The sequence below is a fragment of the Silene latifolia genome, chromosome Y (assembly GCF_048544455.1).
Source record: "Silene latifolia isolate original U9 population chromosome Y, ASM4854445v1, whole genome shotgun sequence".
Taxonomy (NCBI): Eukaryota; Viridiplantae; Streptophyta; class Magnoliopsida; order Caryophyllales; family Caryophyllaceae; genus Silene; species Silene latifolia.
The window spans coordinates 27,773,104-27,789,794 of NC_133538.1; the positions used below are offsets into that span (position 1 = coordinate 27,773,104).

Consider the following 16,691-nt stretch of genomic DNA (forward strand, 5'->3'; position numbering starts at 1 on the left):
AAATCAAAATGAGTTCAAAAATGTAACATATTGAAACCTGAGTGTGAAAGACAACAGTTGGGTTGGTTGGGTTGGGGTTGGGTCAAACAGTTGGGTTTGTTTGGGTTAGGTCAGTGTAGGTGGGGTTGGGTTGGTTTGGGTTAGGTCAGTCTAGGTTAGGTAGGGTTGGTTTGGGTTAGGTCAGTCTAGGTTGGGTTGGGTTGGTTTGGGTTAGGTCAGTCTAGGTTGGGTTAGGTTTGGTCAGTCTAGGTTGGGTTGGGTTGGATCGGGTTAGGTCAGTCTAGGTTGGGTTGGGTTAGGTTAGTCTAGGTTGGGTTGTGTTGGGTTAGGTCAGTCTAGGTTTGGTTGGGTTGGGTTAGGTCAGTCTAGGTTGGGTTGGGTTAGGTCAGTCTAGGTTGGGTTGGATTGGGTTAGGTCAGTCTAGGTTGGGTTGGGTTAGGTCAGTCTAGGTTGGGTTGGGTTAGGTCAGTCCAGGTTGGGTTGGATTGGGTTAGGTCAGTCCAAGTTGGGTTGGGTTGGCTTAGGTCAGTCCAGGTTGGGTTGGGTTGGGTTAGGTCAGTCCAGGTTGGGTTGGGTTGGGTTGGGTTAGGTAAGTCCAGGTTGGGTTGTAATTGGGTCAGTCCATGTAATTGGGTAATTGGGTCAATCCAGGTAATTGGGTCAATCCAGGTAATTGGGTAATTGGGTCAATCCAGGTTGTTGGGTTGGGTCGGGTTAAAACCCGTGTCAAATGGATCGGGTTAAAACCCGTGTTAAATGGATCGGGTTAAAACCCGTGTCAGATGGGTCGGGTTAAAACCCGTGTCAGATGGGTCGGGTTAAAACCCGTGTCAGATGGGTCGGGTTAAAAACCGTGTCAAATGGGTCGGGTATAAAACCGTGTTGGGTTGAGTCAGGTTAAAACCCGTGTTGGGTTGAGTCAGGTCAAACACCAAAAATGCAGCAATCTTGAATGACAACAGATTCTAAACTCAGTTTTTCAGATTTTTAGGCAATATTTTCAATAACAGTGATAAATAATCAAGACTAACATAACAACTCAATTAAAAAATTTAACATCTCTTTTAAAACAGATGACTTAACATGAATTAGATCCGACATCACAGATCGATTATATTACGGAAAAAAATGCAACAAATATTAACAAAAAATGATTTTAAGTTGTTTATAGCATGTATATCAAATAAACTTTTAGATCTAATAAAAAGTCGCATTTAAGCAAGAAGTGAAATTGATCTTTAGTAAAATATTATGTGTCGACTTTCTGATGTGACCATAATTGGCGCATATTTAGCCCCCGAATTACCATTGTTTCTATGCTTTTTAGTGCCTATTTGGGTCATTTCTTATCTTTAGTTCTTTGTTTTGCATATTCTTTGAGATTTTGATCCCTTGGTAGGAAAGGAGTAAGAATCTTGCATTTTCATGGCAAAACAAGGCTAAATTGATCATATTCAATGACCAAGCATCAAGGAGAGACAAGACTAGAAGGCCTTTGTACATAGCATAGTAGAAGAACATTGTTGAGAAAAGGATCCTTGAGTCCCCAAGGAAATCCCCAAGGAATTCATGAAGAAAAGGGAAGAAAAAGAAGAAGGAAAGTTGCTGAACTACAATCCGAACGGATTGTAGAGAATCCGTCCGTCCTCGCCAATCCGAGCGTCCCACAAAGGAATCCGATCGGATTCCCCCTCGCCAATCCGAGCGTCTTGCCCAAGAATCCGCTCGAATCCCTCAGCCCAGATCCGGCCGTCCCGACTCCCATCCGCACGGATCGCAAAGACAAAGACGTTTTCATTCCTCAAGCATCGATAAGAGAAGCCCTTCTCTCGGATAATCCCGGAGGCTCCTTGCTCAACTTAAAAGTGTAATTACTAGTTTAGCCCTTAGTTAACCCTAATGCATCCTCCCTAATTTTCACTATAAATACCCCATTAGTCTAATTAGAGGAGCATGTTCTTCTTATCAATAATTAGTGTAGTTAATATCAATCAAATCTCTCTTCAATATTGTAATCAAATATTAATCAAGTTTTAATCCAAGTTTTAGTTCTTTAATCTCTCTCTTGTTCTTACTTTATTTTGGGTAATTGAAGATTATTTGGGTTATTATTGGGAGATTGACAACCTCTCAATCTAGGATTCAAGTACTTCTATTATTCTTGCTTTATTATTGGAATCATTAGTAGGTATAATCTCTTAATCCCTTTTTAATTATTGCTAATTACTTTCATTTATTCATCATGTTTCATTATGTTAGTATGATTGACAACCTTTCTAGCATGATCAATATGATAATGAGTGAGTAGTCTCTTAGCTAGGGTTTAATGGGTGATTAGGGAAACCAACATGGGGAATGATTCATGCTTAAATTAATATGCTTTCATATCTTATTTGCTTGCTTGTTTTGATCTTAATACATGCACATGTTATATTTGATGAAATGCTAAGCCTATGAATCCTTGCATTTACTATCATCTTCTATCCTTTCAACTTGACTTGTAAGACATAACCCAACTCGAGTCTTGTTAGACCATGCATGTGTTAAGTAGGGAAGATTAAGTCGACTTGTAGGTGTTGTAAAATCCAAGAGATTCGCTCGGGACCCAAACTTTCCTAGGATTGTAAGATATAACCCAACTCAATCCATCACAACAATAATTGCTTGCTTATAATTTGAGAACATGTTTGTATGATCATATCCCATGATTCCCCTATGAACCCATGACACCCTAGTGCTTTTAATCAATTGTTTACACCCTTATTTTATTTACCTTGTTAGTTTATTTTCATTGCTATCTTAGTTTAGTAACCTTCTACATCAACCCAATTTGTGACACCCCTAGACACCACTAGTTACAATAGAATCTTCATTTCAATACCCGTCCCTTGGGATCCGACCTTTACTTGCCTCTTTACTAATTGTAGAGTTGTTTGTGAAGTATAAATTGTGTTTTGTATCGACAATTGACCAACGACCACATATGCTTAATTGTGAACACCAAATGGCTCCGATCAAAAATGGCGCCGTTGCCGGGGACGGTGTTTAATTGATTTAATATTTCTTTTATTGTTTTTAGTTGTGTTTTTTTTTCACCTTGGGGAAGTAAAACTCCTCAAGGTTTGTTGTAATTGTTTTTGAGTTGTTTGATATTTTGCATGTCTAGAAGGTTACACAGAGATTTGTTACCTTTTGACCGTGAAATCGAAAGAACCTTGACGAATAATAGGAGACTTGTTAGGAGGAATTTGGGAGGTGTTGGTGAAGTTGTTCAACCCACTAGTGAGTTTGTCAATCCTTTCGCAATAGAAGGAGAAGAGAACCCATTAAACAATACCACACAAAATCCACCTACAATGCCTAAATTCTCGTCACACTCTATACCCACCGAGGAGGATTTACCAAATGGTACTCCTACCCCACAACATCTTACCGGAAACTTTATTGCCAAGTCCGCCTTCATTCAACTAGTTGAGAGGAGCCAATTCGGGGGAATGCCTAGTGAGGACCCTCATTCTCATATGGAAACCTTTTGCGATTATTGTGAAGCTATCTCTCAAACGGGCGTGACTCAAGACCAAATAAGATGGGTCTTATTTCCTTTTTCGTTAATCGGCACCGCAAAGCAATGGTTGAAGGGCCTTGATAAGGCCACCCTTGGAATAGATTCTTGGAAGAAGCTAGCTCTAGCTTTCTACAAAAAATTCTACCCACCAGAAAAGACCAATATGCTAAGAGCTCAAATTACGGGTTTTAAGCAAAGGGATGAAGAGTCTTTGTATGAAGCTTGGGAGCGGTTCAAAGGTATTTGTCGCTCATGTCCTCACCATGGACTTAGCGAATGGTTTTTAGTGCAACAATTTTGGAATGGTTTATATGAAGATTCTAGGAACATTCTCAATATGGGATCAAATGGAATGTTCACCGAAGTTGATGACAATCAAACATGGAACAAGATTGAGGAAATGGCGGTCCATAATTCACAATATAGTAGGCCTCATGAAGGCTACTAGAGGAGGAAAGTATGAAGTGGACACCGTTACTCAATTGGGTGCTCAACTTAGTGCTCACATTGACACAATCAACTTGAAGTTTGAACAAGCTATGGCTAGACTTGAGGAAAACTCAAAATCATCAAAGCATCATGTCAATGCCATGACGGCATCCTCATCAATCCCAAGCGGGATATGTGAGAATTGTGGAACCTTGGGTCATGACTCAAGTGAGTGTAGGGGAACAACCGAACAAGTTAATGCTTTCCAAGCTTACAAAAGTGGTACCCCTTATTCAAATTTTTACAATGAAAACACCAAGTTCCATCCAAATCTCTCATACAAAAGCCAAAATGCTCAAAACCCTCAAACAACATACACTCCACCACCCATGAGAAATCAAAATCAAAGACCCTTTTTCAATCAAAACCAAGGTTACCAAAATCAAAATCCATACAATCACCACAATGACCAAGGTTTTGATGTCCAAAAAGCGGTCCTCCAAATGCAAAAGAATCAACAAGAATTTTTCACCCAAATGCAAAAAGATAGCCAAGCAAAAGACACCACCATCAACAACATTCTAGCTCACACCAAGATGTTGGAAACACAATTAACTCAACTAGCATCTTCTAGCTCACAAAGACAAAAGGGGCAATTACCACCACAAAGTAATCCCCCTAGACATGAAACGGTTAGTGCCATTCACTTGAGAAGTGGTACAAGGTATGAAGTACCGAAGGAGCAAGTTGAGGATGAAGTTGTGAGAGCTAGTGAGAATGAAGTTGTGGTGCAAGGTCCCAAAGAAGGGGAATCATCAAAAGAAGAAAGCTCAAAGAAAAATGAAGACAAAGCCAAAGAAAAGGAGCCCATTGTGATTAGACTTCCTTTTCCAAGTCGTCAAGCCAAGCCTAAATTTGATGATCAACTTGGAAAGTTCATGGAAATTGTGAAGAACTTAGAAGTCTCAATTCCTTTCACGGAATTAATCAATCACGTTCCGGCCTATGCAAAGTACATGAAAGATATCCTCACAAAGAAGAAGTCAATCCGGAAACTTGAGACTATCGCCTTCACTAAGGTGAGTAGTGCCATACTTCAAGGGAGTTCACCTCCAAAGTTAAAGGATCCGGAAGCTTCTCAATACCGTGTACCATTGGCGACACAACGATCAACAAAGCCTTATGTGATCTAGGGGCTAGTGTGAGTGTCATGCCGTACTCGGTAAGTAAAAGGTTGGGAATGGGAGAGCTTAAATGTACCAATATCACTCTTCAAATGGCCGATAGATCGAGGAAGACACCGCTAGGGATATGGGAAGATGTCCCCGTGCGAATTGGGAAGTTTTTCATCCCGGTGGACTTTGTCATTGTTGATATGGAGGAAGATTCCAACATTCCAATCATCTTAGGAAGACCTTTCCTACACACCGCGGGTGCGGTGATTGATGTGAAACATGGAGAACTCACTCTAGAAGTGGGAGATGAAAGCATAACTTTTAATCTTGACAAGACCATGAGAGCTCCTCGTTTGCATGAGCCATGTTTCATGATTGATCATTATAGCCGAAAAGATGAAAAGAAGAAATCGGAACTCCAATGGAGGAAGAAAGTTGAAGATGCTCCATTCAAAGAGCAAGTGAATTTTGACAAAGAGAGCTTGCAAAGCTCATCAAAATCAACCAAGGAAGAAGAAGATGGCCTCATTGGCCAAGAAAAGAAATTGGGAGAGTTGTCTCCATCTAAGCAAGAGATTTTCAATGATCAACTCAATGAAGTTTGTGGTCTTTGGGACGACGAATTTGAAGGGATCTTTAATCCCTACATTGGGCATGCCATCGATCATGATCAACAACAAGGGCCACGGTCTATTGAGGACCTCTATCATAACAATGAACAAGCTTTTGATTACTTCTTCAAGGTGTTGAGCAACATCAACAACACCTTGAACATGCCCCCTTGACATCTCATCAAGAATGAGAGTTTGGTGGAGTCCTCCCTAAACCACCACTTGTAAATATTTCTAACTCCCTAACTTACATTTAATTTTTGTATTGCATTTTTGTCATTTATGGATTTATTTTTACTTTGATCAAAATAATTGTCATGTAAGAGAGAAGTGAGGGAGGGACTAATGATTTTAATTGATGTGTAGTGCTTTACCTTAGTGTGGGGATGGCAATTGCCTAGGCTATTCATGCCTTAGTAGTGCCCCACAATGAAGAACACAAGATTTGAAAGAAAGAAAGAAAGAATGATAAGGGAATGCGTTGGTGCACGGATGGAATCAATCCGTGTACACAAGACCAATCCGAGCGGATTCCTAAGAATCGCCCGTCTGCAGAGGATCCGAGCATCCTGTGAGAAGACGCCCGTCTTGGGCCGAGCTGAAATTGCAAAAATTCTTGATCGTTGAAGAATCCGAGCGGATTTACGGAAAGACGCCGTCTCACGTAAATCCGTCCGTCTTTTGAACAATCCGCCCGTCTTGCAAACCAAGAAAAACAAAGAAAAATCTCTGGACTGGAATCCGCCCGTCCTAAGCAAAATCCGCCCGTCTCTCAAAAAGAATCCGAGCGGATTCCCCAGAATCCGCCCGTCTCTAGGCGGGATTTTTGAAAATTTGAAGCTGAAGAATCCGAGCGGATTGCGCCTAATCCGCACGGATTGTCCCTGCGTCCTAAAATTGTCAAGTTCTTTAAATACCCACCCCACCTTCATTCATTCATTCATTCACTCATAAACACTACCCATAACATCAAAACCCTCATCCTCTCCATCTCAAAAACAAAAACCCTCAACAAAACTCACCAAAATCAAATCAAACCATCTTTCAAATAACAAATCAATCACTCCATCTTCATTAACAATCAAAACCAAGAACAAAATCTTCACCTTTGAGTCGATTTTTGTTCTCATAAAGGCAAAGCCTTTCACCTTCAAAATCGATTTGGGCATTCTACAAATTGAAGATTTTTGATCTTTTTCTTGGTTAGCTCATCAAATGGCAAGAACAAAGGGAGCAACAAAAGCAAAAGCAAAGGCAACAAAGGCACCAAAGGCTACAACTCTCTCTCAAAGGCAAAAAGCTCTACAAATGAAGAAAGCTTTGGCAATGGTGGTATCAACACCAAGCTTGGAAGTGCAACAACAACAACAAATTCCTATGGAAGCATCACCCTCTACTCCGGTAATTAATCAACTCTTGCATTACCCGGAGGTGACATTCATTTCCGATTCCCATAGAAATACATTTGTCAAGTTTGCTATGAAACAAATTCAATCCACCAAATTCATATGCCAAGATGCTTTAGAGAAGTTGGGTGTTCTTGAACAAACAAGAGTCTTTTTCAATGCCATGGGTTTAAAGAAATTGTTTGAAATGAAGGAAGTAACATACCCCTCCCTTGTCTTGGAATTCTTAAGTTCTTTAAAAGTGACAAAAGTTGAGAATAGGGAAAATATTGAGTTTCGTCTAGCTAACACTAGTAGACGCATCACCTTTCCTAATTGGGTGAAATTTTGGGTCTTAGCGATGAACATAAATTTTATAAGCAATATGGGAAGTATGATCCCGAGCCTCTTTGGGAGGCAATCTCTGGGAAGAAATTTGAAGATTTTAAAGCTTGTCGTGCTCTTTTGGTCCATCATCCGGGCATAAGAATATGGCACAAAGTTGTGGGAAATACCATAATTGCTAGGAAAGACACCAATCATTTCACGGGACTCGATTTTATTCTCCTTGAATCAACTTTGAATATTGGAAGAATTCACACCAAGCCTTACAATTCTTTGAGGCTATTGGTTGATAGATGGCTCCATGTAGATAGTGGGAAGAAGGGTCAAACCGTTATTGTTAATGGCGGCCTTGTCACGGCCCTAGCCAAGCACTTTGATCCTAATTTCAATAAGGATAGCAAGTACACGGCTAAGGATGGTGGCCATCTTATTGATATGTCCATCTTGATTAACAAGTTTAAGTGGGTTGCTCACAATCCCCTTGATACCAAGTATGGGTGGCTTACAAGTGAGGCTCGATCATTCACTTTACCCGCAAAGATTTGCCGTCTTAGTGTCCACCGGACCAACTATTTACTTCCCCTATCCAAGGAAGCCAAGTACATCATCCAACAACAAAAGGGTGATCATGAAACCCCCTCCTCTTCCATTGTTATACCACCTTACCCTTATGATTATGAAGAGTTCAAACCGCAAGGAGTTGAAATTGGGAAAGACTATGTAACTCTTCTTATGCAAGCCATGCACAAGCAAGCTTATGAAGATCGGAAGAATGCATATTTGGCTCAATATCCTCCCCTCCTACATCTAGCTAGGCAAGGACTCCTTGATCCATCTTGTCCTTTGCCTAGTTGGGCGGATAGAGAAGCCTTATTTCCGGGTGCATCAAGGGACGTGGTGGAAGACAATGAGGATGTTGGAAATGATGAGGAGATTGATGATAATATTGAGGAAGAAGCAAGTGGAAATGAAGAAAGAGATGGTGAAGATGGTGAAGATAATGATGAGGAAAGCAAAGAAGAAAGTGATAAGGAAAGTGGCAATGTGACCACTTCTCATGAGGGAAGTGGTGATGATAATAGCATGATGGAAGACTAGCCTTGGAGATTCCTACTCTCCCACGGTTTGTCTATATCTCTTTGTATTTTATTTCATTTTGATCATTGTTGGTTTAGTCCTAGCAACATCAAAGGACTCACACCTCGGTTCCTTTGAGGTGTTCTTTATTGTTCCCATTTTTGTAAAATCCAAAATGACAATCTAGTTTCATGCATAGCATAGTGTGTGCATGAACTCCCCCATGCTTTGACATTAGCAATAGTGTCTTATTTGGTTTGGGGAAGTTAATGCATACGCAACGGGAGGTAATTTAAATTATCCTCTCTGTCATAACAAAAACCATGCATCATGTAGTATAGCTTAGTGTAGAATTGCATTTAGTATAGAAATCATGCATCATCTTTGCATAATTTCCATCATTTTGGCCATTGAGGACAATGCCCATATTAGTGTGGGGATGGGAATTCTAACACTTAACTTTTATTCAAAAACCATAAAAATTGAAAAATTTCAAAAATCATAAAAATTTAAAAATTGAAAAATCCAAAAACAAGTTCATTTCCTTTGTATATATTGTCTTGTATATATTGTGTTTGTTTTATCCTTGTTCACTTTGATTGACTATGCCACATCCGAGACATGAGGATATTGAAGACCGCATGGTATGATCTTTCCAATCTCCTTTTTCCTCTTTATGTTAATGACTATGTGGCTTTATTTTGATTAATGCGGTAAAACAATGTGAACTTAGGACTTGCATTTAGTTTATATGGCATATTAGTTGGTAGAATCATTTGCATTAGGATGTGTATATGTTAGTTGCATCATGGCATGTAGTTTGCATGTTAGAAAAACTTTGCGAAACCGTCTATTTGGGAAGCTTGACAAATGTATATAGGCCCTAGTAGATGCTTTTTATTCTTAAGACTTTGCTTGTTAGAATACTTGTAAAACACCCTAGGATGTGTCATGCTAGTATCCTTTGACCCATGGTTTAAGGCCTAGTCAAGAGTACCTTGTGGTGTGATAACTCCTTGGCTACCGTTTATTCCAAGGTGACCCTTGAAACCATGCATACTTCCATCATTCATCCATGTTCTACCATATTTTTGTCATCAAAGGGAATGGGCACAAAAAGAAATCAATTTGAGTTCAATGAAATGAAAAATGAAAGAAAGTTTGCAAAAATGCATCAAAAGAAAAGAGGAGCAAAAATAGACTCCTAAAGCTTCAAAAATAAGGCACCCTCCCTACATATGGGGTGACTTTGAAAATGTTCAAAAGAAATGCAAAAAGTTGTCAAGTATTGAAATGCCAAAAATCAAAAAGAATGGCAAAGAAAGTGTTCTCAAAGAGTCAAATACCACAAGAAATTGGGGGGAAAACAAAAATGAAAGCAAACTCCCAAAATGAAACTCAAATATCTATTGATCCCTTTATCCATCATATCCATTTTTGTGCATGGTAGAGAGGGGACGACCCTTCTTCTTGTCTAGGCAAGAGGGGGAATTCCGCGATCCTCCAGTGTTTCTAACACCATAGGGAGTCTACTCTTGACAAAAGCATTTAACGATTGAGGACAAAGGTACCCTAGCTTGACACCTTTTGGAGGTGATTTATTGGTATCCTTCTAGGCTTAGTTGTTTGAACAAATTGCATTTATGAAGGATTGTGTACCCTTGAATTGCTTCCCTTGTAGATAATTTCCGCCACTTAGATGAGGAAAGTGGCTATTCTTTTGTAGATGCATCCATTATGTGTTTTTGTGTGCTTTAAAGTTTGGATGTGTCGCCATTTTGGCAAGACCCACCTTGCCTTGCAAGAAGGCATCCTACCTCATGGTTGTCTTGTTGTGAGTTGAAGGGGCGGAGTGAGACCCGCTAATTGTCTCATATCGGCTATTATTATTAGGTTAGGTTAGTATTGGTCCTAGTCTTTGTCACCTCTTTGCTCGGGACGAGCAAAGGTTCGGTTTGGGGATATTTGATGTGACCATAATTGGCGCATATTTAGCCCCCGAATTACCATTGTTTCTATGCTTTTTAGTGCCTATTTGGGTCATTTCTTATCTTTAGTTCTTTGTTTTGCATATTCTTTGAGATTTTGATCCCTTGGTAGGAAAGGAGTAAGAATCTTGCATTTTCATGGCAAAACAAGGCTAAATTGATCATATTCAATGACCAAGCATCAAGGAGAGACAAGACTAGAAGGCCTTTGTACATAGCATAGTAGAAGAGCATTGTTGAGAAAAGGATCCTTGAGTCCCCAAGGAAATCCCCAAGGAATTCATGAAGAAAAGGGAAGAAAAAGAAGAAGGAAAGTTGCTGAACTACAATCCGAACGGATTGTAGAGAATCCGTCCGTCCTCGCCAATCCGAGCGTCCCGCAAAGGAATCCGCTCGGATTCCCCGTCGCCAGTCCGAGCGTCTTGCCCAAGAATCCGCTCGGATCCCTCAGCCCAGATCCGGCCGTCCCGACTCCCATCCGCACGGATCGCAGCACAGCACGTTTTCATTCCTCAAGCATCGATAAGAGAAGCCCTTCTCTCGGATAATCCCGGAGGCTCCTTGCTCAACTTAAAAAGTGTAATTACTAGTTTAGCCCTTAGTTAACCCTAATGCATCCTCCCTAATTTTCACTATAAATACCCCATTAGTCTAATTAGAGGAGCATGTTCTTCTTATCAATAATTAGTGTAGTTAATATCAATCAAATCTCTCTTCAATATTGTAATCAAATATTAATCAAGTTTTAATCCAAGTTTTAGTTCTTTAATCTCTCTCTTGTTCTTACTTTATTTTGGGTAATTGAAGATTATTTGGGTTATTATTGGGAGATTGACAACCTCTCAATCTAGGATTCAAGTACTTCTATTATTCTTGCTTTATTATTGGAATCATTAGTAGGTATAATCTCTTAATCCCTTTTTAATTATTGCTAATTACTTTCATTTATTCATCATGTTTCATTATGTTAGTATGATTGACAACCTTTCTAGCATGATCAATATGATAATGAGTGAGTAGTCTCTTAGCTAGGGTTTAATGGGTGATTAGGGGGAAACCAACATGGGGAATGATTCATGCTTAAATTAATATGCTTTCATATCTTATTTGCTTGCTTGTTTTGATCTTAATACATGCACATGTTATATTTGATGAAATGCTAAGCCTATGAATCCTTGCATTTACTATCATCTTCTATCCTTTCAACTTGACTTGTAAGACATAACCCAACTCGAGTCTTGTTAGACCATGCATGTGTTAAGTAGGGAAGATTAAGTCGACTTGTAGGTGTTGTACAATCCAAGAGATTCGGCTCCGGGACCCAAACTTTCCTTGGATTGTAAGATATAACCCAACTCAATCCATCACAACAATAATTGCTTGCTTATAATTTGAGAACATGTTTGTATGATCATATCCCATGATTCCCCTATGAACCCATGACACCCTAGTGCTTTTAATCAATTGTTTACACCCTTATTTTATTTACCTTGTTAGTTTATTTTCATTGCTATCTTAGTTTAGTAACCTTCTACATCAACCCAATTTGTGACACCCCTAGACACCACTAGTTACAATAGAATCTTCATTTCAATACCCGTCCCTTGGGATCCGACCTTTACTTGCCTCTTTACTAATTGTAGAGTTGTTTGTGAAGTATAAATTGTGTTTTGTATCGACCATTGACCAACGACCACATATGCTTAATTGTGAACACCAAATGGCTCCGATCACTTTCAAATTACCATCAGGTCATATATGTTATAAAATTGATAGATCTAACATTATAAACAACCATTTTAATTATATGTCGATTTTCTAATTAGCATCAACTCAATTATGTCGTAAAATTGATAGATCTAACAATATAACAACCATTTTATTTTAAAAAAGTTGAGAATAATTTCAAATTAAGTCATTAAGCGGCATTTTAAAAACTCATAGATCTAACAAAAAGCATTTTAAATAAGCAACATGTGATATTGATTTTAGAAAATAAAATCTATGTCGAATTTATAATAACCATTAACTCATAAAATTGATAGATCTAAGATTATTAACAAGCATTTTTAAAAAATCGAATATAATTTGAATTGAATGAATTAATCGGCGGAAATAAAATCATAGAATACAGTGAAAGTGAACCTACCATGATATAGCATATTAAAAAACGCTCCAAACAACAAGATTTCGACCTTCACCATGTCGATGACCGTATGCATGCGGAAGGAAGAGGTGGGAGAATGAAGAGTGGGTAATCTGAATTAGGGATAACGAGGGAGGAGATGAAAGGATGTAATTTTTACTGAGAAAAGCATTGTTTTTAGATGGGAGGATGTAATTTTTTCGGAGATAAGCATTGTTTTTATTGAGAGAGAGAGAGAGAGAGAGAGAGAGAGAGAGAGAGAGGGTTGTAATGGATTGAGACGGAACTTTAGGGTTTCATTTGTTGGGGGGTATATATAGTAGGGGATATTATTAGGGTTTATTTTATGATGTTGGGCTGTACTGCTTTGACCCAAATTGTATTGTTGTCAGGCCGAAGTTTATATCGGGTGGGTTTGTATTACGGTCTTTTAGATAGTTGGGCTGGACGAGAATAAAAGAAATGTTGAGCCCAAATTTCGTCGTTCTCAGCTCATTGCTGATATCGTTTGGCCTTTTCATTTTGTTCGAGATGTTGAGTGCAAATTGGGTCGTCCTCAGCCCATATGTGATATCGTTTGGCCTTTTAATTTTGTTCGAGATGTGTTTACATAAAGTCCATGTTGTTTACGGTTACAAAATGTACGATAAAATATAACGTTTGACATAATTTGTCTTTGTCGCTATGGTTTACCAATATAGGTGTTCGGATATCGGAAAGAAGCTTGATGATTACGGACAATACGCCACAATTAATGTCAAATCGAGTATCGCTATCTGACATTACCAAAGGTACTTCTTTATTTTTAATTGTTAATATTTTACTACATATATTCAATATTTTACATTTTTATTTTAATCCTGTTTCACTTGTTCTTTTTACAAAATTATAATAAGTCATTTCCAATTGTGAAAATTTCAGTTTCTCATACCCCGTGTCAACGAAGCAGCAGAAGAACTACAAGTGAACAGATAGCGATAACAACCCCGCCAAGTAATGTTTTTAATGATCCTCCTCTATCATATTCCAACACTCTTATTGTAACGCCTAATCAGTTACGGGCGAGAACGGCAAGAGAAAAAAGACAGTCGCGATTCTCTAAGAAACGTGTTGGTAGCATTCATAGTAACGTTTCTCAAAATACGGTCAATTTTACACGAGCAACCTCTAACGTGACAGGTATATATCTATATTTAATTTTTTACATTTAACATGTGTTAACGTTTGTGAAAGCCTAAATTTTAATTAAAAACGTTGTGTTGAACTTATATGTAGTCCGACCGATATTGTTGAGCGCTTAGTGAGAGATCTATGTGCTGAATATGGTGAAGCTTTCAATGAAGTGATTCTGTCTGTAAACCGAATTGAACAAACACCATGTAGTTGTTTTTTGAATGCATCTTATTCACATGGTGAATCCTCGAGAACTCAGCAAAATACTTCCGTGCCGTTAAATAATGACGGTTAGTTCATTCATGACTTTTTATTTTTTAATTTGAATTGCAACATGCTTTCGTTATTGTAGTCTAATTTTTATGTCTCAATTTATGTATTTTGTTTTGAAAATTGTTTAGCATGGGAATGATATTGGGACTGTGGTGATGCAGAATATGAGTGCGAGAAATGTCACGCGTTAATGTGGTTTGAGGAGAGAAAAGATAAAAGACGTGGTACAAGACGTCCTAAGTTCTCACTTTGTTGTTCTGATGGAAAAGTTGAACTCGCATTTCTACAGCAGCCGCCTGAACTTATAAAGTCGTTGTTGACCGGTCAGCATCGATTTAGCAATCATTATAGAGAAAACATTAGAGCTTATAACTCGATGTTCTCATTCACTTCTATGGGCGGTAAAATCGATCATTCCATCAATCAAGGTAAAGGACCGTATACCTTTAGGATGGGAGGTCAAAATTGCCATCGGATAGGGACTTTGGTACCGACCGGAGATGCAAGGCCAAAGTTCTGTCAACTTTACATATATGACACGGAAGAGGAAGTTCAAAATCGAAAAAATGCAATTAGGTAAATATATTTTCTTTCCGTTATAAATTTTTTTTCTAAAATATTTTTTTTCGTAGGCAACAATTTTATTTTTAATTGTAGTCTAGGGGATCCATCAAGGTTCAATGACGAGTTAATAAGATTGTTGGAAAATATGATTGACTCGCACAATACAATTACAAAGACATTTAGGAAGGTTAGGGATAGACTGACTGAAAATATAGACAGTGAAGTGAGTATCAAACTGATTTCAAGGAGATCAAGTGATGGAAGAACTTACAATATTCCAACAGTTTCAGAGGTAGCGGCTTTAATTGAGGGTGATGATATTGGTCCACATATGGAAAAGCGAGATATTATTGTGAGAAGGTCGTGCGGTGGTTTACAGCGGATATCTTAGTTGCACCCTTTATACACCCCCATACAATATCCTTTGTTAAATCCATCTGGAGAAGATGGGAATAGGCCGGGTATCCTACATAGTGCTTCTTCTATTGGTGTTAGCACGAGTGACCAACCACGTGAAAAAACAACGTGTAGGGAGTGGTTTGCTTATCATCTTATAGAGAGACCACTAGAAGTTGAATTTCCAACGATCTTATTATCTGGTAAGACATTCCACCAATTTTTAGTTGATTGTTATATGCTGGTCGAATCGCATAGGCTTAATTTCATTCGTTTTAACCAAGATCGACTTAGATTTGATAATTATAAGAACCTCTCAAATGATGTTGGAAAAGAAGATGTTGAGCCATCTTCGGCGGGTACTCGGTTTATCGTGCCTTCTTCTTTCCCCGGAGGTGACAATTGGAAAAAAGCAAATTTCCTTGATACCATGACTATTTGTAAGTGGTTTGGTTATCCAGATTTATTCATCACTTTCACCTGTAATCCAAAGTGGCCGGAAATAGTACAATTTGTTTCCAAAAGAGGATTGCGACCCGAGGACCGTCCAGATATTGTTTGTTGTGTCTTTAAAATGAAGCTCGATGAGTTAATTAGGGACTTAAAGGATCCACATATTTTTGGAAGAGCGCGAGGAGGTACTACCAATTGCTAATCTTTTAACTTAATATATCGTTTCTGACATAGCATTACTGTACAAAAATATAATGACATTTATGAACGTCTTTTTTGCAGTCGTGTATACTATTGAATTTCAAAAACGTGGACTCCCTCATGCCCATATAGTATTGTTCCTACATCGGGAGGACAAATTTCCTACAGCCGCAGATGTCGACAAAATCATTTCCGCGGAGATTCCTGATCCGACTACAGATCCCGTCTTACATAGTGTTGTTTGCGAGTATATGCTTCATGGACCGTGTGGTAAAGCAAAGCCCTCATATCCTTGTATGGTCGGAGAGAAGTGCTCAAAATATTACCCAAAGCCGTGCACCGAGAGAACAACGGTTGACGGTGATGGGTACCCTATATACAAGAGAAGCAAGAAAGGAGTTACGGTGATTAAAGATGATGTGCCCCTGGGAAATGATTTTGTCATTCCATATAACTCTCAGTTGTTGTTGAAATATCGGCTCATATCAATGTCGAATGGTGTAATCAATCTAGATCCATAAAGAACCTATTTAAGTACATTAATAAGGGTTGTGATCGAGATACCATGCAGTCGTCTTACACACGACGTAATGAGGAGGACCCTGGTCGATTTGATGAGATTATAATGTTTTACGATTGTCGATATCTCTCTTCATGTGAAGCCGCTTGGAGAATTTAAGATATCCACTATAGAACTCCTGATGTTGAAAGGCTACAGTACCATCTTCCGGACGAGCAACCTATTGTCTTCCACGATGATGATTGGGTTGATGAGGTCATAGAAAATACTTCGCTCGGGGTGTCACAATTTCTTAATTGGATGGGCTGTAATAACTCGACAGTAGAAGAGATGCAGGTTGCTAAAGAATTATTTTACTGTGAATTTCCAACAAAATTTGTTTGGAAAAAG

General features: G+C 38.7%; 1 protein-coding gene and 1 non-coding gene across 2 annotated transcripts; one reads left to right on the forward strand and one right to left on the reverse strand.

Moving 5' to 3' along the window:
• Positions 1-3,728: 3,728 nt before the first annotated feature.
• LOC141634590 (small nucleolar RNA R71) lies at positions 3,729-3,835 on the reverse strand. The gene has a single exon (XR_012539317.1). It is a non-coding gene; the product is annotated as a small nucleolar RNA R71 (small nucleolar RNA).
• A 10,522-nt stretch (positions 3,836-14,357) lies between these two features.
• LOC141627760 (uncharacterized) lies at positions 14,358-16,302 on the forward strand. The gene is made up of 4 exons (XM_074440981.1): positions 14,358-14,743; positions 14,825-15,083; positions 15,621-15,765; positions 15,863-16,302. The coding sequence occupies exons 1-4, from the start codon at positions 14,358-14,360 to the stop codon at positions 16,300-16,302; spliced, it is 1,230 nt and encodes a 409-aa protein (XP_074297082.1).
• The last annotated feature ends 389 nt before the right edge of the window (positions 16,303-16,691 follow it).

Excerpts from the sequence above, each read along its gene's own strand:
- LOC141627760 (XM_074440981.1), top strand. The coding sequence starts at position 14,358 with ATGTGGTTTGAGGAGAGAAAAGATAAAAGACGTGGTACAAGACGTCCT. Across the intron at positions 14,744-14,824 it reads AATCGAAAAAATGCAATTAG|TCTAGGGGATCCATCAAGGT; the intron begins GTAAATATATTT and ends TTTTAATTGTAG. Across the intron at positions 15,084-15,620 it reads TGGAAAAGCGAGATATTATT|TGGCCGGAAATAGTACAATT; the intron begins GTGAGAAGGTCG and ends TGTAATCCAAAG.